This window comes from Hypanus sabinus, chromosome 23 (genome assembly GCF_030144855.1).
Source record: "Hypanus sabinus isolate sHypSab1 chromosome 23, sHypSab1.hap1, whole genome shotgun sequence".
NCBI lineage: Eukaryota > Metazoa > Chordata > Chondrichthyes > Myliobatiformes > Dasyatidae > Hypanus > Hypanus sabinus.
The window spans coordinates 56,500,920-56,523,766 of NC_082728.1; the positions used below are offsets into that span (position 1 = coordinate 56,500,920).

The 22,847-nt window shown below is 43.7% G+C and overlaps 2 protein-coding genes across 2 annotated transcripts in view; one reads left to right on the forward strand and one right to left on the reverse strand.

The window, feature by feature from the left end:
• The window catches only part of nat9 (N-acetyltransferase 9 (GCN5-related, putative)), a 28,549-nt gene extending 19,066 nt beyond the window's left edge, over positions 1 to 9,483 (forward strand). The window contains exon 6 of the mRNA XM_059948921.1: positions 8,135 to 9,483. Coding sequence (XP_059804904.1) covers positions 8,135 to 8,290 — 156 coding nt within the window. The 3' untranslated portion in view covers positions 8,291 to 9,483. The remainder of the gene's footprint in view (positions 1 to 8,134) is intronic.
• Positions 9,484 to 11,619: 2,136 nt separating this feature from the next.
• pkd1b (polycystic kidney disease 1b) overlaps positions 11,620 to 22,847 on the reverse strand; it is a 472,814-nt gene continuing 461,586 nt past the window's right edge. The window contains exon 45 of the mRNA XM_059949028.1: positions 11,620 to 12,229. Within this exon, the coding sequence (XP_059805011.1) occupies positions 11,620 to 12,229 (610 nt within the window). The remainder of the gene's footprint in view (positions 12,230 to 22,847) is intronic.

Sequence of the window (22,847 nt, forward strand, 5' to 3'; positions counted from 1 at the left end):
GCAGGACTTATGAACATCTGGAGAGGCATAAAATGATTAGGAATAGTCAGCATTGCTTTGTAAATGTAAGGTCGTGCCTTATGAGCCTGATTGAATATTTGAGGATGTGACTAAACATATTGATGAAGGTAGAGCAGGAGATGTAGTGTATATGGATTTCAGTAAGGCATTTGATAGGTACCCCATGCGAGGCTTATTGAGAAAGTAAGGAGGCATGGGATCCAAGGGGACATTGCTTTGTGGACCCAGAATTGGCTTGCTCACAGAAGGCAAAGAGTGGTTGTAGATGAGTCATATTCTGCATGGAGGTCAGTGACCAGTGGTGCGCCTTAGGGATCTGTTCTGGGACCCCTTCTCTTTGTGATCTTTATAAATGACCTGGATGAGGAAGTGGAAGGATGGGTTAGTAAATTTGCTGATGACACAAAGGTTGGAAGTGTTGTGGATAGTGTGAAAGGCTGTCAGAGGTTACAGCAGGACATTGATAGGATACAAAACTGGCTGAGAAGTGGCAGATAGAGTTCAACCCAGATAAGTGTGAGGTGGGTCATTTTGGTAGTTCAAATATGATGGCTAAATGGTAAGACTCTTGGCAGTGTGGAGAATCAGAGGGATCTTGGAGTCTGAGTCCATAGAAGACACAAAAGCTGCTGCACTGGTTGACTCTGTGATTAAGAAAGCATACGGTGCATTGTCCTTCATCAACTATGGGAATGAGTTCAAGAGCCAAGAGGTAATGTTACAGCTATATAGGACCCTGGTTAGGCCCCACTTGGAATATTGTGCTCAGTTCTGGTCACCTCGCTGCAGGAAGGATGTGGAAACTATAGAAAGGGTGCAGAGGAGATTTACAAGGATGTTGCCTGGATTGGGGAGCATGCCTTATGAGAATAGGTTGAGTGAATTCAACCTTTTCTCCTTGGAGCAGTGGAGGATGAGAGGTGACCTGATAGGGGTGTATAAGATGATGAGAAGCATTGAGCATGTGGATAGTCAGAGGCTGTTTCCCAGGGCTGAAATGGCTAGCACAAGAGGGCACAGTTTTAAGATGCTTGGAAGTAGGTACAGAGGAGATAACACAAAGTACACTGCAGATGCTGTGGTTAAATCAACATGTACAAACAAGCTGGAGGAACTCAGCAGGTCGGGCAGCATCCATGGAAACAAGCAGTCCTGACGAAGGGTCTCAGCCTGAAACGTTGACTGCTTGTTTCCACTGATGCGGAAACCCTGAGTTCCTCCAGCTTGTTTGTACGTGTTGGTACAGAGGAGATGTCAGAGGTAAGTTTTTTACACAGAGAATGGTGGGTGCGTGGAATGGGCTGCTGGCGACGGTGGATGTAGAGGGGGATACAATAGGGTCTTTTAAGACACTCCTGGATGGCTAGCTGGAGTTTAGAAAAACAGAGTGGCTAGGTAATCTCTAAGTAAGTACATGTTCGGCACAGCATTGTGGACTGACGGGGCTGTATTGTGCTGTAGGTTTTCTATGTGTCTACCTCATTATAGGAAGGATGTTGAAGCCTTAGAGAGGGTGTATAGAGGAGATTTAGCTGACCAGAAGGTTTTCCTTTTGAAGGTAGGGCTCTTCTCTTTGGAGGAAAAGAGAGGTGACTTGATAAAGGTGTACAAGATGGTAGGAGGCATAGATTGAGTGGATAGCCAGAGACAGTTTTTGCAGGGCAGAAATGATTAATACAAGGGGACATATTATTAAGGTGATTAGAGGAAAGTATACAAGGCATGTCAGAGTTGTTCTTTACACAGAGAGTGGTGGGTATGTGGAACACCCTGCCAGGGTGGTGGTAGAGTTAGATATTATAGGTGCATTTAAGAAATTCTTAGATGGGCATATGGATGATAGAAAAATAGAGGTTTATGTAGCACAGAAGGGTTAGATTGATCTTAGAATAGGTTAAAAGGTTGACATAACATCGTAAGCCGAAGGGCCTGTACTATTCTATTTAATGGCCTCTATTGTGCTGTAATGTGATTGTCTAGTTTTACATGGATTGGTAACTGCATGTAATGTGCTGCCAAGGAAGGTGGTGGAAGCAGATACAATAACAACATTGAGGGATTAAGACAGGCTGTGGATGGAGGGACAGGAACATATGAAGGCAGATGAAATTGTCATTACAGGTTTCCTCCGCTATCCGAAGGTAGAGCGTTCCTATGAAACAGTTTGTAAGCCAAAATGTCGTAAAGCAAAGAAGCAATTACCATTAATTTATATGGGAAAAAATTTTGAGCGTTCCCAGACCCAAAAAATAACCTACCAAATCATATCAAATAACACGAACATATAGCAAAAGCTGGAATGATATTGTGGCGACTCATTTCCTAGCGTATCCGAACCGACTCACAATTAGATAGTCTACGGGGGTTTGCGAGCACAGAGCTTTGGAGCCTCTTCGCCATGGGGGGCCGGTTGACAGAGGCTTAAAAGTGAGGCTGAAGTTTTCGAATAAAGTTTTTTCCTTCGACTGCAGTTACCGACTCCGTGTCGTAATTTTAGCGCTGCGTGTAGCACACTGCTACAATTGGTGACCCCGACAGTCCAAACGATTTTTGGACCAGAAATGACCGACGCCGCCTCTGTTCATGCGGTTTCGTTGAAACTGCCAGGTTTCTGGACACGGCGCCCGGACCTATGGTTCCAGCAAGCCGAAGCCCAATTCCACGTTCGCCGGATCACCTCAGAAGACACCCGCTACTACTACGTGGTGAGCTCCCTCGACCAGGACGCAGCAGCCCAGGTCGCGGAGTTCGTACAGTCGCCCCCGGCAGACGGCAAGTACACGGAATTCAAAGCCCTGCTCCTCAGGACTTTCGGACTCTCACAGCGCGAGCGGGCTGCCCGTTTACTGCACCTGGATGGCTTGGGCGACAGACCTCCATCGGCTTTAATGAATGAGATGTTGTCTCTAGCCGACAGACACACACCCTGCCTCATGTTTGAGCAGGCATTCCTGGAGCAGCTGCCCGAGGACATACGCCTGCTGCTGTCCGACGCGGATTTCGGTGACCCCCGGAAGGTGGCAGCCCGGGCGGACTTGCTGTGGAACGCCAAAAAGGTGAGCAGGGCGTCCATCGCACAGATCTCCCAGCCACGCTCCCAGCAGCAAACCAGTCCAGGCCCGGCCGCAGAGCCGGCCAACCCCCGGCCCAATAAACACTGGTGCTTCTACCACCAGCGGTGGGGCGCAGAAGCCCGCCGTTGTCGCCCGCCATGCAAGTTCCCGGGAAACGCCAGGGCCAGCCGCCGCTGATGGCTACGGCGGCTGGCCATCGGGATAGCCTCCTGTATGTGTGGGATAGAAGGTCGGGACGCCGGTTTTTGGTCGATACTGGGGCTGAGATCAGCGTTTTACCTCCGACGGGTTACGACACCCGCAGCAGGGCACCGGGTCCCCCCCTGAGGGCCGTGAATGGCAACACCGTAAGGACCTATGGCACCCGCCAGGTGCAGCTACTGTTCGGCTCCAGCCAGTTCACGTGGGACTTCACACTGGCCGCCGTAGCCCAACCGCTTCTGGGTGCGGATTTTTTGCGGGCTCACAGCCTGCTGGTCGACCTGCCCAGGAAGAGACTGGTACACGCCGAGACCTTTCAGACGTTCTCCCTGGGTGCAGCCCAGTAGCCAGCCCCTCACCTCGACTCCATCACGCTGTCCGACAACGACTTCACCAGGGTCCTGGCGGAGTTCCCATCGGTTCTGGCACCGCAGTTCACAGCAGCCATGCCCAGGCACGGCGTACAGCACCACATCCCGACCCAGGGACCACCCCTCCATGCCCGTGCTCGGCGGCTTCCCCCGGACAAGCTCCGACTGGCGAAGGAGGAGTTCCAGAGAATGGAGGAATTGGGGATCATCCGGCGGTCCGACAGCCCCTGGGCATCCCCCCTGCACATGGTGCCCAAAGCGACGGGGGGCTGGAGACCGTGCAGCGACTACCGCAGGCTGAACGAGGCTACCACACCGGACCGCTACCCTGTGCCGCACATTCAAGACTTTGCGGCAAACCTGCACGGCGCACAGATCTTCTCCAAGGTCGACCTCGTCCGAGGGTACCATCAAATCCCGATGCATCCTGACGACGTCCCCAAAACGGCTCTCATCACCCCATTCGGCCTTTTCGAGTTCCTCCGCATGCCGTTCGGCCTGAAGAATGCCGCACAGACGTTCCAGCGGTTAATGGACGCGGTGGGACGGGACCTGGACTTCGCGTTCATCTATTTGGATGACATCCTCATAGCCAGCGGCAGTCGTCAGGAGCATCTGTCCCACCTCCGTCAACTCTGCGCCCGACTGAGTGAGTACGGTCTTACAATCAACCCTGCCAAATGCCAGTTCGGACTCGATACCATTGACTTCCTGGGCCACAGAATTACTAAAGACGGGGCAACCCCTCTGCCCGCTAAGGTAGATGCGGTCCGCCACTTCCCCCGACCCACCACGATCAAAGGCCTTCAGGAATTCGTAGGTATGGTCAATTTCTACCGCCGCTTCCTCCCTTCAGCTGCCCGGATCATGCGCCCCCTGTTCGCCCTGATGTCAGGTCCGAGCAAGGACATTACCTGGGACGAGGAGTCCGCCGCCGCTTTCGTTCAAACGAAGGAAGCTTTGGCTGACGCCGCAATGCTAGTACATCCCAGAATGGACACCCCTACCGCCCTCACAGTGGACGCATCCAACACGGCAGTCGGTGGGGTGCTGGAGCAACTCATCGCAGGTCGCTGGCAACCCCTGGCGTTTTTCAGCAAACACCTGCGGCCACCCGAGCTCAAGTACAGTGCTTTCGACCGGGAACTATTGGCGCTCTACCTGACAATCCGGCATTTCAGGTACTTCCTAGAAGGTCGGCCCTTCACCGCGTTCACGGACCACAAACCGCTTACCTTTGTGTTTACGAAAGCATCCGACCCCTGGTCATCCCGCCAGCAACGCCACCTGTCCTACATCTCTGAATACACAACGGATGTCCGGCACGTCTCGGGTAAGGACAATGTCGTGGCGGATGCGCTCTCTCGCCCTACCGTTCATGCCCTTTCCCCAGGGGTAGACTTTGAGGCGCTGGCAGAGGCACAGCAGGCGGATGAGGAGATTCCGAGTTACAGGACCGCAGTCTCCGGTCTGCAGCTCCAGGATCTCCCCGTGGGCCCAGGTGAGAGGACCCTACTCTGTGACGTCGCCACCGGCCAGCCCCGTCCCGTCGTCCCGACAGCTTGGCGGCGACGTGTTTTCGACTCCATTCATAACTTGGCGCATCCCTCCATCCGGACAACTGTCCGGATGGTTTCCAGCAGGTTCGTTTGGCACGGACTCCGCAAACAGGTCAGTGAATGGGCCAGAACGTGCATGCACTGCCAGACGGCCAAGGTGCAGCGGCACACCAAAGCCCCACCGCAGCAGTTCCATCCCGCCCACCGGCGTTTCGACCACATTCATGTGGATATCGTGGGTCCCCTGCCAGTGTCGCGCGGAGCGCGTTACCTCCTGACTATCGTGGACCGGTTCACAAGATGGCCAGAGGCGGTCCCGCTCACCGACACCACCTCCGAATCTTGCGCCCGAGCCCTGATCGCCACCTGGATATCTCGCTTTGGTGTACCAGCCCACATTACCTCCGTCAGAGGCGCCCAGTTCACCTCCAGCCTGTGGTCAGCTATGGCCAGCCTTTTGGGGACTCAGCTGCACCACACAACTGCCTACCACCCACAGTTGAACGGGCTAGTGGAGCGTTTCCACCGTCACCTGAAGTCGGCCCTCATGGCCCGCCTGCGAGGAGCCAACTGGGCGGACGAGCTTCCCTGGGTCCTACTCGGCATCCGCACAGTGCCCAAGGACGACCTGCACGCCTCGTCGGCCGAGTTGGTATACGGCGCGCCCCTGGCCGTCCCCGGGGAGTTCCTACCAGCCCCAAGGGGGCAAGAGGAAGAACCCGCTGCAGTCCTGGGCAGACTTCGCGAGAAGCTCGGTAACCTGGCCCCCATACCCACTTCACAGCATGGGCGGCACCCGACCTGCGTACCCAAAGACCTACAGAACTGTAAGTTTGTGTTTGTACGAAGGGGTGGGCATCGGCCACCGCTGCAGCGGCCATACGAGGGGCCGTTTATGGTGCTCCGGAACAACGGGTCCACGTTCGTGCTGGACGTTGGGGGGAAGGAGGAGGTTTTCACGGTGGACCGCCTCAAGCTGGCCCATGTGGACCTGGCGCAACCGGCCGAGTTTCCGGCGCCTCGGTGCAGAGGCCGACCTCCCAAGCAGGTTCTGGCCCAGACTGTGGACATTGGGGGGTGTATCGCCGGTTCTGGGGGGGGGGGGGGTTATGTGGCGACTCATTTCCTAGCGTATCCGAACCGACTCACAATTAGATAGCCTACGGGGGTTTGCGAGCACAGAGCTTTGGAGCCTCTTCGCCATGGGGGGCCGGTTGACAGAGGCTTAAAAGTGAGGCTGAAGTTTTCGAATAAAGTTTTTTCCTTCGACTGCAGTTACCGACTCCGTGTTGTAATTTTAGCGCTGCGTGTAGCACCTATGATAAATATACAGCCTATATAAAGTAGAAATATTGTATGTACAGTGTAGTTTCAGGGGAAGATAGCAAGCCAAAATCAATCTGGAGAAAAAAAATCAGCACGTACACGCATGCGCACACAAGTACCTGCACAAGGCTTCACGGTCATGGTAGCCTTTCACGGGGTAAACGCACATATAAAGCGGGCGTCTTTTTTGTAAAAGCGAAAATCCTCTTTGTTTAGCATGTTACGTATTCAGGCAACAATAAATATATGAGATCGGCAAGGGTTTCTTATAACAAACAACACGTTTATTAAACACCGAAAACAAACCCCCCAAAAGTAAACAAACACTACCGTAACCGGAAACAGCTGCTGAGCGGCTGTTCAAACAGTTCGTAAAGTGGTATTCCAAAACAGTTCTTTAAAGTGGTATTGCCAAAAGTTCAATATGCTCACAGTCCATTTAAAAGGAGAGACTTTACAGGACGATTTAAATTCTCTTTCATGTCGCTTGCTTCGATCCCCGACATCGAACTTCCCACGAAGAATTCACGAAACAGAACGGCTTAAAGGCACTGACCTTTCCTTCTCCACTACCTTCAATCCTTTCTAGTTAAACCTAGGGATTAACACGAAGATAGTCAACGAAATCCTTCCAAATAAGGATCAAACAAAGGTCGCCCCCGTTTCACCGTAGAAAGCGATTCTCCTCGATCTTTAACTTCCAACTTTGAATCTTCACTCTCCTCTAATTGCGAAATAACAGAATCATAAAGAACCTGCTGGCAATGACCTTTTAAACTTTAGACATTAAATAAAAACTTCATCCTTCAACTAAACTGCGTCATCACTTCAAACACGCAGTGGCATGAAGTCAACTTGGCAAATCCAGCCACGAACTGCCCCTCCTCACCGGGTGGGGTCTACCTTTTATAACCTGTAAAAAAAACCTGTCACATGATCTCTACTGGCGGGAAAATGACATCATTCCACCATCACAAGACCATCACCTCAAGTCCAGTACAGCTTCAACCCCAGTCACATGACAAGGGCTCCACTGTCATGTGTCACGAGTACGTAACAAGCGAAAACAGGTACTAATGTAGGTCTTCGTAACAGTGAGCTGTCGTTGAGCGAAAGTTTGAAAAATGGGTTGAGCCAGAAGGCCTCTAGAAGGCATTCTCTACCCACAGGGTAGAGATCAAGACCAGAAACAGTGCCTAATTAGATCAAGGCATCAGGCATTATACATCAACTCCACCACCACCTAATTTGGTTTGGACTTAGCGATATGGTGGATCCTCTAATTCAGCCTGTAACGAATCCCACTGATCATGTAGCAGTACATTACACTATATCTAACCCACGCTTTAAAGTCCAGAAATTCAATGTTTCCTTTCAGAACTGCATAGAATTATAGAGAACTATTTAGTGAAACTTTGTTATTAAAGTCTGACAGTATCTACTTGTTGTTTGACAGGAAATCCTCCATTAATACAGCAATTAATGAAGCTGTTTTGAATGACTGGCACTGAGTGACACTTTTCTGTGCCACTTACACTGTGTTGTGTGGGTTCCAACAAGTATCTTTCTTTTTTATTTATAGGTTTCAGTCAGTGAAGTCTTCCAGGAAGTGACACTTTGGTTGGTAGTGGATGACTGCAGGAAAAAGTGGCTTCTTGAACAAATGAATCAGGTGAAGGAGGAGAGGTATAGTGAAACAAAACAGCGGCTGGAAGGAGTGCAAGAGGAAATCCAGTAGTCCTTGTTGAGTAACGAGGACTGAAGACTTACCATTGAGAACCGATCATTTTAAAAGTTCAGCGATGCTTTTTCAAGGGAATATTCCTTCTAAACCAAAAGGTTTAAATATGGCTGGAGGAAATGCAGGGGTGCAAATTAGGTTCTGCGTGCCCTGTATTTTAATATCTATTCATCACAAGGCCCTGCACACTGCTGTAGATGAGGAAAGTCAAGTGATGTCAATAGGGCTATAAGAAAGAGCATCTTTTACTACAGTAACTATCACGGTCTCCTTCCCAAGCAAGAGTCTCCAGGGCATCAAAGTGCATGGCTCAGGAAGTCGTAGCTTTGATGTCCAGGTTGCAAAATGATGCAGGAGCAGTAAGAGGAAAATTTATAAGGTTTCCACCTCCCCTAATCTCTGTTCGTGCTCTACCCCTGATGGAATCCTGGTTAAATTATCATATGACCTGCTGGCTGTGGTATCAGAAGACTGCCAGTGCCCGTGAATCTACTGGCAAATCAGCACCTACATCCCGGTGATGTACTGTCTTGGTTAAATCAGTAGTAGAGCATCAAGTGATAGCACCACAGAATGGACATTCTACCTGCTTTGTGAAGGCTTTAGCAGTCGGTGTGAGCCTGTGTAATCCATGAGCTCCTACAGCGTGCCTGCAGGAGTGGATAATGCAATGCCAGACTGTTTAATGGTTGTAAGCACCCCACATTCCACCCCATGTCGTATTGGATTTGTATTCCTGGATAATAAATAGATCTATTTTCTAATTCAGTGAAAGTTTCAGAAATCAGTCAGTGAATCAGCTAACAGCATGATGAGCAGCATATGGGTTAATAGGAGATTAGAATATAAACATGTGTAAGGTGTTTCTTCCAGGGCGCCAAAGTAGCACAGCAGTTAGTGCGACACTAATACATCTTGGAGCATCAGAGTTGAGAGTTCTATTCTGGCGCCGTCTGTCAGGAATTTGTACTCTGCATTCTCCCTGTGACCATGTGGGTGTTCTGGTTTCCTCCCACAGTCCAAAGGCATAGAGGTTAGTAGGCTAATTGGTCATTTTAATTTTTCCTGTGATTAGGTCAGTGTTAAAAAGGTGGGTTGCTGGGTGGCATATATAACGCTGGATCAGATGGGGCTGTTGCACACTGTATCTCCAAATAAAATAAAACAAAATAAAAAATAAGTATACATTGTACCTGTGTATTTTGTCTATCATTGTGTCTGCCCCATTCATTAACTCATGGCTTGGCTTCGCAAACGAAGATTTAGGAAGGGGGTTGCCCACGTCTGCTGCAGGCTCGCTGGTGGCTGCTGAGGCCGATATGGGACAGGCAGGCCCAGCCACAGTGGCTGCAAGGGAAGATCTGTTCTGGGTTTGGTACTGCTGTGTCACGGTTCTTCCTCCTTCTCCTTTTGTCCTCAAGGCCAGTCCTGAGTGCGTTCTCGAAGGAGGAGACAGACTGGTGAATGGTGTGTCGCCAGACCTCGCGGTCAGAGGCTAGAGTAGACCACTGGGGATGGTTGATGTGACAGGCACCAAGGGACTTCTTCAGAGAATCCTTGTACCCCTTCTTCAGTGGCCCCTTGTCATAGAGGCCAGTGGAGAGTTCGCCATACAGCACAATCTTGGGCAGGCGATAATCCTCCATCCTGGAAACGTGCCCTGCTCAGCGCAGCTGCATCTTCAACAGCATGGCCTCGATGCTGGTGACCTCCGCCTGTTCAAGAACTTCAATGTTGGTGATGAAGTTACTCCAGTGGATGTTAAGGATGGTGCGGAGGCAGCGCTGGTGAAAACACTTGAGTCGTAGGTGGTGACGGTAGGTGATCCGCGACTCGGAGCCATACAGGAGGGTGGCTGTACAAACTGATCTCTGTGCCTTTTTTCAGATGCTTGTTGTTCCAGACTCTTTTGTACAACCTGCCAAATGCGCTGTTTGCCTTTGCCAGTCTATTGTCAATCTTGGCATCTGATGAGATGGTGCACCCCAGGTAGCTGTCTTCAGCTCTGACTTGATGATGGTAATGTGGGGAGGGTTGTAATCTTCCCGAGGTACGGGCTGATGGAGAACTTCTGTCTTCTTCAAGCTGACTTCCAGTCTGAAGAGCCTCTGCAAAGCAGGGTGTTATATGTTGCAGGGCTGTCACTGTGTGGGCAACAAGGGCAGCGTTGTTGGCGAAGAAGAGCTCTCGGATGAGTTGCTCCACTGTCTTGGTGCAGGACTGTAGTCCCCTCAGGTTGAACAGGCTGCCATCGGTGCGGTATCGGATGTAGACACCGTCCTCGTCATCAAGGTCTTCTGTGGCTCTTTTGAGCATCATGCTGAAGTAGATGGTGAAGCGAGTTGGCGCGAGCATGCAGCCTTGCTTTACACTGTTGCCTATTGGGAAGGGCTCTGAGAGGTCGTCGTCGTGTCTGACTTGGCCATGCTGATCTTCATGTAACTAGATGACCATGCTGAGGAACACTGGGGGGCATCCCAGTTGTTCCATGATTTGGCACACACCTTCCCTGCTCACAGTGTCGAACGCTCTGGTAAGGTCGACAAACATCACATACAATCCCTTGTTCTGTTCCTTACATTTCTCTTGGAGCTGCCTGAGAACAAATACCATGTTGGTGGTGCTCCTGTTGGCTCTGAAGCCACACTGGCTCTCTGGAAGGTGTTCTTCTGCAATGATGGGCACCAATCTGTTCAGGAGTACTCTTGCGAGGATTTTTCCTGCAATGGAGAGCAGAGTTATCCCCTGATAGTTGGAGCAGTTGGACTTTTCCCCCTTGTTCTTATACAGGGCAATGATGACTGCATCACGGAGGTCCTGTGATAGTTTGCCTTGTTCCCAGCAGCAGTCAAAGAACTCATGGAGTTTGGTGTGTAACGCTGGGCCCCCATGCTTCCAAATCTCTGGTGGGATTCCATCAACTCCTGCTGCCTTGCCACTTTTCAGCTGCTCTATGGCCTTGACAGTCTCTTCTAGGGCTGGAATCTTGTCCAGTTCTGTTTTCTCTGGCTATTGTGGGATATGATGAATTGCTGGAGTCTTGGACCATGTGATTGGCGCCGCAAAGAGTCTGGAAATGCTCTGACCACTGGTTCAGGATGGGCGCCTTGTCTGCAAAGAGCGCCTGGCCATCTGCACTGCGCCAGGGACTCTGGACCTGATGCGAAGGGCCGTACACCGCTTTTAGGGCTTCATAAAACCCTCTGTAGTCCCCGGTGTCTCCACAAAGCTGAGTTCTCTTTGCAAGGTTGGTCCACCACATGTTCTGAATCTCTCAAAACTTGTGCTGGAGGTTGCTGCATACAAGGCGGAAGGCTGCTTTCTTATCAGGACAAGACAGCTGAGCGAGGTGGGTGGGTGGATCTCTTCTTTGCCAGCAGTTCTTGGATCTCCTGGTTGTTCTCGTTGAACCAGTCCTTGTTCTTCTTTGTGGAAAACCCTAGGACTTCTTCAGAGGTCTGCAGGATGGTGGTTTTTAGGTGTTCCCTAAGCACTTCTGGAGAGGCATCTGTGGGGAAACTGGGATCCTCAAGTCTCAACTGAAGATTCGCCTGGAAGTCAGCTTTCACTTCAGGTTGCCAACCTGAAACTTCTTCCTTGGAGTGCCTCCTCTCTTTGGCTTGGGTTGGAAATGGAGACTGAGTTTGCAACGGACAAGACAATGGTCCATATGACACTGCGCTGGGCATCACTCGGGTGAGTAAGACATCTCGAAGGTCTCTTTGGCACACCAAGATGTAGTCTATGAGGTGCCAATGCTTGGACCGAGGATGCATCCAAGTTGTCTTTAGACTGTCTTTCTGCTGGAAAATGGTGGTGGTGGTGGTGAGTTGCTGCTCCGCGTGAAACTCTAACAGAGGGTGCCCGTTGTTGTTGCAGTTTCCAGCACCATGTTTGCCTAGTACTCCTTTCCAGGCTTCTGAATGTTGGCGTACTCTGGCATTGAAGTCGCCAAAAAGTCATTAACTACTCGGAAGTGAATCCCCCAACTTTTACATAGGTTGAACTATAACACAAAGAACTGTTTATCTCAACACATCCATATCCTGTCCATACTTGCTGAAGTTCTAGTCCACATGATTCTCTTTTTCTGATGACCTCAGTGGCAGCTTCCAGATTTGTTTGTTCTTCTGCTGCCTGTCTAACTGATCTCTTGTTCCTTTTAATGCACTAAGTTCAGAATCCACATCTATTTTGATTGATTCACAAACATTTCAAGCATTTACAATATTGCTGCCACAAACAAAAGAGAAAATCTGCAGATGCTGGAAATCTAAGCAACACACACAAAATGTTGGAAGAGCTTTGCAGGCCAGGCAGCAGCTGTGGAAAAGAGTACAAAAAAATCGATGTTTCAGGTCGAGGCCCTTCATCAGGACTGGAGAAAAAAGGATGAGGTCAGAGTAAGAAGCTGGAGGGAGGAGGGGAAGAAGCACAAGTTTCTAGGTGGTAGGTGAAACTGGGATGGGGAGGGGCTGAAGTAAAGAACGGGGAAGCTGATTGGTGAAAGAGATACAGGACTGGAGAAGGGGGAATTTGATAGGCGAGGACAGGAGGTCATGGAAATAAGGAAAGGGAGAGGTGCACCAGAGTGATGTGATGGGTGGTTAAGGAAAAAGGCTGAGAGAAATAAATGGGGAATAACCATACAACAATTACAGAACAGAATCAGGCTATCTCTGCCTTTCTAGTCCATGCCGAACACTTACTCTCACCTAATCCCACTGACCCACACTCAGTCCATAACCCTCCATTCCTTTCCTGTCCATATACCTATCCATTTTTACTTTAAATGACAATATCAAACCTGCCTCTACCATTTCTACTGGAAGCTCGTTCCACACAGCTACCACTCTTTGAGTAAAAGAACTCCACCCCATTACCCCTAAAGTTTTCCCCCCTCTCAACTCATGTCCTCTTGTTTGAATCTCCCCTACTCTCAATGGAAAAATCCTATCCACGTCAACTCTATCTATCCCCATCATAATTTTAAATACCTCTATTAATTTCCCCCCCTCAACCTTCCACACTCCAAAGAATAAAGACCTAACTTGTTCAACCTTTCTCTGTAACTTAGGTGCTGAAACCCAGGTAACATTCTAGTAAATCTTCTCTGTACTCTCTCTATTTTTTTTTGACATCTTTCCTATAATTCCACGACTAGAACTGTACACAATACTCCAAATTTGGCATTACCAATGCCTTGTACAATTTTAACATTACACCCCAATTCCTATACTCAATGCTCTGATTCATAAAGGCCAGCATACCAAAAGCTTTCTTCACCCCCCCTATCCACATGAGATTCCACCTTCAGGGAACTATGCACAAACAGATCACTCTGTTCTACTGCATTCTTCAGTGCTCTACCATTTACAATGTATGTCCTATTTTGAATAGTCCTACCAAAATGTAGCACCTCACCCTTATCAGCATTAAACTCCATCTGCCATCTTTCAGCCCACTCTTCTAACTGGCCTAAATCCCTCTGCAAGCTTTGAAAACCTACTTCATTATCCACAACACCACCTATCTTAGTATCATCTACATACTTACTAATCCAATTTACCACCCCATCATCCAGATCATTAATGTATATGACAAACAACAGTGGACACAGTACAGATCCCTGAGGCACACCACTAGTCACCAGCCTCCAACCTGACAAACGGTTATCCACCACTACTCTCTGGCCATACATTCTCCCATCCAGCCACTGTTGAATCCATTTTACTACTTCAATATTAATACCTAACGATTGAACCTTCCTAACTAACCTTCCATGTGGAACCTTGTCAAAGGCCTTACTGAAATCCATATAGACAACATCCACTGCTTTACTCTCGTCAACTTTCCTAGTAACCTCTTCAAAAAATTCAATAAGATTTGTCAAACATGACCTTCCTCGCACAAATCCATGTTGACTGTTCCTAATCAGACCCTGTCTATCCAGATAATTATATATACCATCTCTAAGAATACTTTCCATTAATTTACCCACCAGTAACATCAAACTTACAGGCCTGATTGCTAGGTTTACTCTTAGAACCCTTTTTAAACAATGGAACAATATGAGAAATATTCCAATCCTCCGGCACCATCCCCGTTACTAATGACGTTTGAAATATTTCTGTCAGATCCCCTTCTATTTCTACACTAACTTCCCTCTAGGTCCTAGGGATAATCCTGTCAGGACCCGGAGACTTATCCACTTTTATATTCCTTAAAAACGCCAGTACATCCTCTTCTTTAATCATCATCGTTTCCATAATTTCCCTACTTGTTTCCCTTACCTTACACAATTCAATATCTTTCTCCTTAGTGAATACCGATGAAAAGAAATTGTTCAAAATCTCCCCCATCTCTTTTGGCTCCACACATAGCTGTCCACTCCGATTCTCTAGGGGACTAATTTTATCCCTCACTATCCTTTTGCTATTAATATAGCTGTAGAAACCCTGTGGATTTATTTTCACCTTACTTGCCAAAGCAAACTTGTATCTTTTAGCTTTTCTAATTTCTTTCTGAAGATTCTTCTTACATTCTGTATATTTTTCGAGCACCTCATTTACATGCTGTCTGTATTTATTGTAGATCTCTCTCTTTTTCCAAACCAAGTTTCCAATATCCCTTGAAAACCATGACTTTCTCAAACTTTTAACCTTTCCTTTCAACCTAACAGGAACATAAAGTTTCTGTACCTTCAAAATTTCACCTTCAAATGACCTCAATGTCTCTATTTCATCCTTCCCATAAAACAAATTGTCCCAATCCACTCCTTCTAAATCCTTTCGCATCTCCTCAAAGTTAGCCTTTCTCCCATCTAAAATCTCAACCCTGGGTCCAGTCCTATCCTTTTCCAAAATTATATTGAAACTAATGGCATTGTGATCACTGGACCTGAAGTGCTCCCCAACACATACCTCTGTCACCTGACCTATCTCATTAACTAACAGCAGATCCAACATTGCCCCTTCTCTAGTTGGTTCCTCTATATATTGCTGCAAAAAACTATCCTGCACACATTTTACACATCAAAACCTTTGACAAACTTGAATAGGTGTGTAGTTGAGAGTTTATTGACTGGCTGCATCTTTATCTGATATGGAAACACAAATGCCTTTGAAATGAAAATCCCACAAAAGGTAGTGGATTTGGCCCAATATGGGTAAAGCCCTCCCAACCATTAAGCTCATGAATTGCTGTTGTAGGAAGGCAGTATCCATCATCAGAGATCCCCCACTACCCAGGCCATGCTCTTTTCTCACTGCTGCCATGAGGTAGAAGGTACAAGAGCCTCAGGATTCACACCATCAGCCCTATTATATCTAACTTTTTTTTCGACCCTCTTTTATGGATCAAGCCTTTGTATTATGGAAAACAAAAGGTATAACATGTTTTCGTGATCTATTTTTAGATAATAGTTTTATGTCCTTTGAACCGCTATCTAATAAATATAATTTACCTAAAACTCATTTTTAGATCATTGCAAGTTAGAAATTTCTTGAATAATATTCCGAAATATTATTCTTTTCCGAAATTATGTCCAAAGGACATTACGGAAAAATTTTTAGTTCTGAATCTTGCCAGAAGGGTTTAGTAGCCATCATTTATAATATGAGTGTGAAAATACAGCCAGAAGTATCAGAAAAAATTAAGAAGGAATGGGAAAAAGAACTTCATTGTCTTATACCCACTGAGCAGTGGGAGAAAATTTTACAATTAGTCAATTCCTCTTCTATTTGTGCTAAACATGCCCTAATACAATTTAAGGTTGTACATAGAGCTCTCATGTCCAAGGATAAACTTGCTCTGTTTTACTCTTATGTTAACATCTATGACAGATGTCATTCTGAAGTTGCTTCATTGACCCACATGTTTTGGTCTTGCCCTTGTTTGCAAAATTATTGGGAAGATATTTTCGGTATTATTTCAACAGTTCTGAACATCAAATTGCAACCGCATCCTATTACTGCAATTTTCGGTTTACCAATGGTGGATAATAGTTGCTTATCCCCCTCAGCCCGGCGGATGATTGCATTTGTTACATTAATGGGTAGAAGATCTATCCTATTGAACTGGAAAGAAATTAATCCTCCAACTATATTTTAGTGGTTTTCTCAAACTATCTCTTGTTTGAGCTTAGAAAAAATTAGAAGTGTTGTCTTTGATTCTTCAGGGGCTCCATCTTTGCAGCATATGGAGCAGGTCGCGTTTCTAGCGGCTCTCTCGCTCTCTCTCTCTCTCTCTTTTAATACATTTTATGTCCCACTAATACACCCCTTTTAGTTCTGATGACTTACTACTTCTCCTGAAGGATTTATTATTTCTACTGGGATTAACAGGATTAATAGGATTTATTATTTTTACAATGGCCGAAAAAAGTCATTCTGGTATTGAATTAAGAAGCGGCAAGACTTTCCCTGAAATGGAGCAAACGGAACAAACCAAGAAAACGGAGGAACCTGTTACACTAGCGGGAATATTTTCTTCAATACAAGAGATGACGTCGGAATTCGGATCGCTTAATATTAAAATTGATAAGCTGGCCGGTTCAAACGGGAAGCTCGAAAAAGCTATTTCTACGAAAACTTGGACTCTCAACTTCAAGCACTTCAGCAGACTACAACCCGAATCGAGAGCAAGCATGATTTATTCAAGCAAACTATTAAAGATCAAGGAATGAAGATATCTTTGATGGAAAAGAAAATCAATGAAATTACCTCGGAACTATCTAAAGCGAAGAAAAGAATGGTTGATTTAGAGGGCGTCGGAGGAATCTGCGTATTCTGGGACTGCCTGAAAATACTGAAGCTGGCGATCTGTTAAAATTCTTCTCAGATATGCTGTACTCACTTTTCAATGAGACCCTCGAAACTAGCCCCTTAACCGACAGAGCCCTCAGAATTCCACTCTCTCTCCGTTCAGCCGGATTACGTCCTCGACCAGTTGTACTTCCTTTGCATTATTACACGACCAAAGAAGCTATTCTCCGAGAAGACAGAAAGAAACGGAAATTAATCTTTAATTCAACACACATTCGTATAGCTGAAGATTATCCCCCCGAAGTCTTTGCCGAAAGAAATATCGAGAAGTTATGAGTGAAAAGTATAAATTAGATTTAAATCCCTCCCTTCGCTTTCCAGCAAAGCTGATTTTTCCTGAAAAATCTCAACCATTGAGAATCTACTCTCCTCACGAGGGATGGGAGTATATTAAAAACTTTAAAGTTAAGCCTACTGAATAAAAAAATTAAAGTTACATCGATTATTCAATAGGCAATTTTGAAGTATCTGCTGTATGAGTCGTTTATGGAGCTTTTGAGTTAAGTACATGTTATACCTTTTCACTTAATCTTTTTTTTATTTGTTTCAATACTTATAGTTCTAGGTCTGTTATATTCATTTATTTTTATTTTTCGAGAGAAAGAATATTATTTGTAACATTTGCTCGGATTTATTCTTTCTTCTGAATGTGTTTCAGCTACTATAGCTGATTCTAAGATGGCCGTTGTTGATTATGTTTTTATTAATGTTAGACACAACATTATAGTAGTTGAATTCTGTTTGTGCCTTTTATTATGGCTATTTTCCGTGGGATTTTTGTTTATATATATATATATGGAGCTGCAAGTTGGAGAACGGTCAAAGGTGATTAGTTAGCATGGGACCAGCCTATCGGTTCCTTCCTTTCTATCTATTGGGCGGGGGGAGGGGTCCATTGGAGCAGGTTTTTTTCTTGATTGGGCAGTTCTTTTGATGGATTTCTCTTTCGTAAATGTGTCTCTCCTTCTGGCTGTACCTGCGCCTTTTGATTTAATCTGTACTTGCGTAACAATTCTTTTATATAATATTAAACAATGTTAAACATGGATGTTAATAAAATTAATATAATATCTTGGAATTGGAACGGTGTCAATCATCCCATTAAGTGTAAAAAGATTTTTAAGAAATTTAAAACACAATGCTGATATTATTTTTGCACAAGAAATCATATACGAAAACAGGATGGGGATAGAGTTTTTCGCTTTTGGAAAGGACCTCAGTTTTACGCACTGTCCGATGGTAAAACAAGAGGCGTTTCTATATTTCTTAGTCCCAAAACCCCTTTTGTACACCTTAATACTACTACTGATTTAATTGGAAGATATTTAATTGTTACTGGTTTATTATGCGAGCAAAAGGTAGCTCTGGTGTGTATATACGCAACTAATGTAGATAATTCTGATTTTTTTAAGAAACTTTTTTTTCAGAGTTACCGAATCTCAATGAATATATACTGATCATGGGTGGTGACTTTAATCCGGCGATTAACAGGTCATCAACCAATTCGTCGCTTCCTAATAAAGCAGCAGCTTGTATTGACTCTTTTTTTTTAATTAAAATATGGCCTTGTCGATATTTGGAGATATAAACGCCCCAATGATTTCTCCTTTTTTTTCACACGTCCATCACAAATATTCTCGAATTGATTACTTTTTTTTAGATACACGTCTGTTAAACTCCATTATTGAATGTGCTTATGACATCATTGTGCATTCAGATCACGCGCCATTAAAGTTAACCCTTAAGCTCCCGGATAGATTTTTTGGAAATCTCAGTGGAGATTGAACCCCGTTTTGTTACAGGATCCAGCTTTTGTTAATTTTATTAAGGAACAAATTTCTATATTTTTTGAATTTAATACAACCGAAGGAATGTCAAATCTGGTTATATGGGACACCTTGAAATCTTTTCTTAGGGGACAGATGATCTCATATTCAGCAGCCTTGAGAAAGAAAACTAAAGTGGAATTGTCAGTGCTTATTAATAAAATTAAACAGATAGACAAAGCATATTCAGTTAAACCTACTGAAGACCTATATAAAGAAAGGGTCGAACTTCAATCACAGTATGATTTACTTCTGACCTTTCCCATTGAACAGCAAATTTTTAAATCTAAAAGTTTATTTTATATACATGGGGAAAAATCTGCTAAACTTTTAGTGGGTCAGTTAAAGGCTGGGATAGTCAGAAGACAGATTTTAAAAATCCACCGACCAGAAAGAACAGAAACTTTAGATTCTTATGAAATTAATAAGATATTTATGGACTTTTATTCTAATCTTTATAAATCTGAATTCTCTGTTAGTAATATCACTATGAATAGATTTTTGCAAAGGTTAAACATACCTCAGATTTCGATTCAAGATGCTGATGTTAGATGCACCTATTAAACAAGAGGAGATAGCCAAGGCTATATCCTCTATGCAATTAGATAAAGCTCCGGGACCTGATGGTTATACGGTAGAATTTTATAAAACCTTTCAACCACATCTTCATCAAACGTTCACTGATTCTACATCTTCTGGGAACCTTCCTAAAACTTTTTATGAAGCACTAATTTCATTGATTCCAAAAAAAGGGAAAGACCCACTGGAATGTGTATCCTATAGACCTATTTCTTTACTGAATGTAGATTTTAAAATTCTCTCTAAGATTCTAGCAAATAGGCTTGAGAGTATCTTGCTTAATGTTAGCTCAAATGATCAAACAGGATTTATTAAAAATAGGTACTCACATTTTAATATTCAAAGGTGATTAAATATCATTTATTCCCCCTCAACCAAAGAATCTGAATGTATTGTATCTTTGGATGCAGAGAAAGCCTTTGATAGGGTGGAGTGGCCTTATCTATTTCAGGTTTTGAAGAGGTTCAATTTTGGTCCAGGATTTATCTCCTGGATTAAATTGATTTATCATGCCCCGGTAGCTGCGGTTCTAACTAATAACCAAAAGTCTCCTTACTTTAGATTATATGGAGGTACCCGTCAGGGCTGTCCCCTTAGTCCTTTATTATTTAATTTGGCTTTAGAAACATTTGCTATTGCTCTTAGGGATTCTAATTCTGTGCAGGGTATTAGGAGAGGGGATAAATTACATAAAGTTTCATTATACGCAGATGATTTATTAGTTTACATTTCAAATCCTAAGAAATCTATTCCTTCTATGTTATCTATATTTATGGAATTTGATACTTTTTCTGGATATGAACTTAATTTACATAGAAGTGAATTATTTCCTATTAATAATTATTTTGATTATTATGATCAAATACCTTTTAATATTGCCAAAAACCATTTTACTTACCTTGGTATCAAAATTACAAAAAATTTTAAAGAGCTATATCAGTATAATTTCTTCTCTTTAGTTGAATATACTCAACAGGCGCTTTCCAATTGTCGATGTCATTGATAGGTCAAATAAACGCTATAAAAATGGTTATTCTACTGAAATGTTTATATATATTTCAAGCAGTTCCCTCTTTTGTTCCAAAAACATTTTTTGATAAAATAGACTCTCTGATTTTATCTTATGTTTGGAATAATAAAAGCTCTAGAGTGAATAAACTTTTATTGCAAAAATCAAAAAAAGATGGAGGACTGGCTTTACCAAACTTTAGATTTTATTATTGGGCAATTAATATTCGCTATAATACTTTTTGGATTTATGATATAGATGATCAAGATCATCCTTCATGGTTACAGCTGGAGGAAAATTCAGTAGTGGGGTTTTCGTTAGCTTCTTTATTAGGAGCTCCTCTTCCCTTTTCGTTCTCCAGAATAGGTAAACAAGCTGTTAACCCTATTATTAAACATACTTTAAAAATTTGGTTTCAATTTCGTAGATTTTTTGAATTAAATTATTTTTTACTTTCTAGTAATATTTATTCTGATTTCTTTTTTAAACCATCAACTTTGGATAAGGCTTTTCTAACATGGAAAATTAAGGGAATAAAGACTTTTTTAGATTTGTTTTTACAACTGTTTAATGTCTTTTTCACAGTTAATGGATAAATATGATATCTCCAATACACATTTTTTCAGGTATTTACAGGTTAGGAATTTCTTACGTGATCTTTTTACCAAATTACCCCTTGATCTGTTCTTCAAATTTGGCTTATGTTATTTTTCAGTTTAAACCTTTTCAAAAACGATTAATAGCTATCATTTATAAACAGTTAATGAATGTTCGCACATCGCCTAACGATAGGGTTCAGCGCTCCTGGGAAGTAGAACTTCAACATTCACTCTCAGATAATCAATGGAGTAAAATTTATTACTTAGTCAATAATTCATCTATCTGTGCACGCCATATTTTAATTCTGTTTAAGATAGTACATAGGGCCCATATGTCCAAAGATAAATTGGCACATATTTTTCCTAATATATGCCCTATTTGTGATAGATGTATTGCAGAAGTGGCTACTCTAACCCATATGTTTTGGTCATGTGTAAGTTTAAATAATTTTTGGAGGGGTGTGTTTGGAATATTATCTAAAGTTATAGATATGGATGTTCAACCTAATCCACTTACAGCAATTTTTGGGATTTTCCCAGAGAAAGCAAGCAAAGTGTCTCCGCCCAACATTTTTCAACTTTACTGGCTGGGAGAGCTATTTTGCTACACTGGAAAGAATCTAACTCACCCTCTATTCTCTATTGGCTCTCCTCCAACATGTCATGTTTAAGCTTGGAGAAAATTAGAAGCTGGACATTTGATACATCTTTTGATTTTGAACAAGTCTGGCAACCCTTTATTCAATATTTTCACATGATTTAATTTATCTTTATTTATTTATTTTTCCTTATTCTCTTTGGAGAATAAACTACTAAATAAACTACTACTTGTCCATGAAGGTTCAGAGATGACTGGAAGGATGTGTTTTTTCATCTCTCTTTCTTTTTTAAGTTTATCCTCATTTGGACTGCCCAATCTTTCTTTTTCTTTCTTTTTTTTTCTTTCTCTCTTTTTTCTTTTAGTTTAGTTAGTGGGGTATTTCTTTCTCTATTAATAAAATTTCCAATTTTTTTTACGATTGCTAAGAGGAGTTGTAATTTCTCTCTGATTATTGTATATATAACAGCATAATATATTACCTATTTGAGTTTAATATTATATGCTTTTTGTCTTTAATATTACTGTTTATATGTCTTATATTATCTACTTGTTAAACTCCTCTTTCGATTTGTACTTGTATATTCTTTATTTGAAAACCAATAAAAAAGATTGAGAAATGAAATGAAATGAAATGATTCTTCAGTTAAATTTGAAAAAATTTGGAGACCATTTATCCAACATTTTCATATCAGTTAAACTGACTTTTCCTAAACCCTGCTTTTATTATCCTTAATTATTTGGATGGAGGTGCGGAGTTATTGACGCTACTGTGTATATTTGACATAATGCAATGGCCCCTGTTGGTTTTCTTTTCTTTTTGGGGGATTTTTTTTCTTCTTATTTACTCCCTTTTTCGTAATTACTATGAGTTTGGGAGGTTATTATATATGGATTATCGTCTATATGAATGTATGCTTCACCTATTAATTATGTATGTTCAAACTCTCTGTATTCATGTTTCATTTATCTTTGTTTAAAATTAATAAAAAGATTTAAAAAGGATTCACACCATCAGGTTCAAGATCAGTTACTACCTCTCAACCATCAGGCTCTTGAACAAAAGGGGATAGCTACACTCACTTCCTCATCTGTTGCAATGTTCCCACAAATGATGC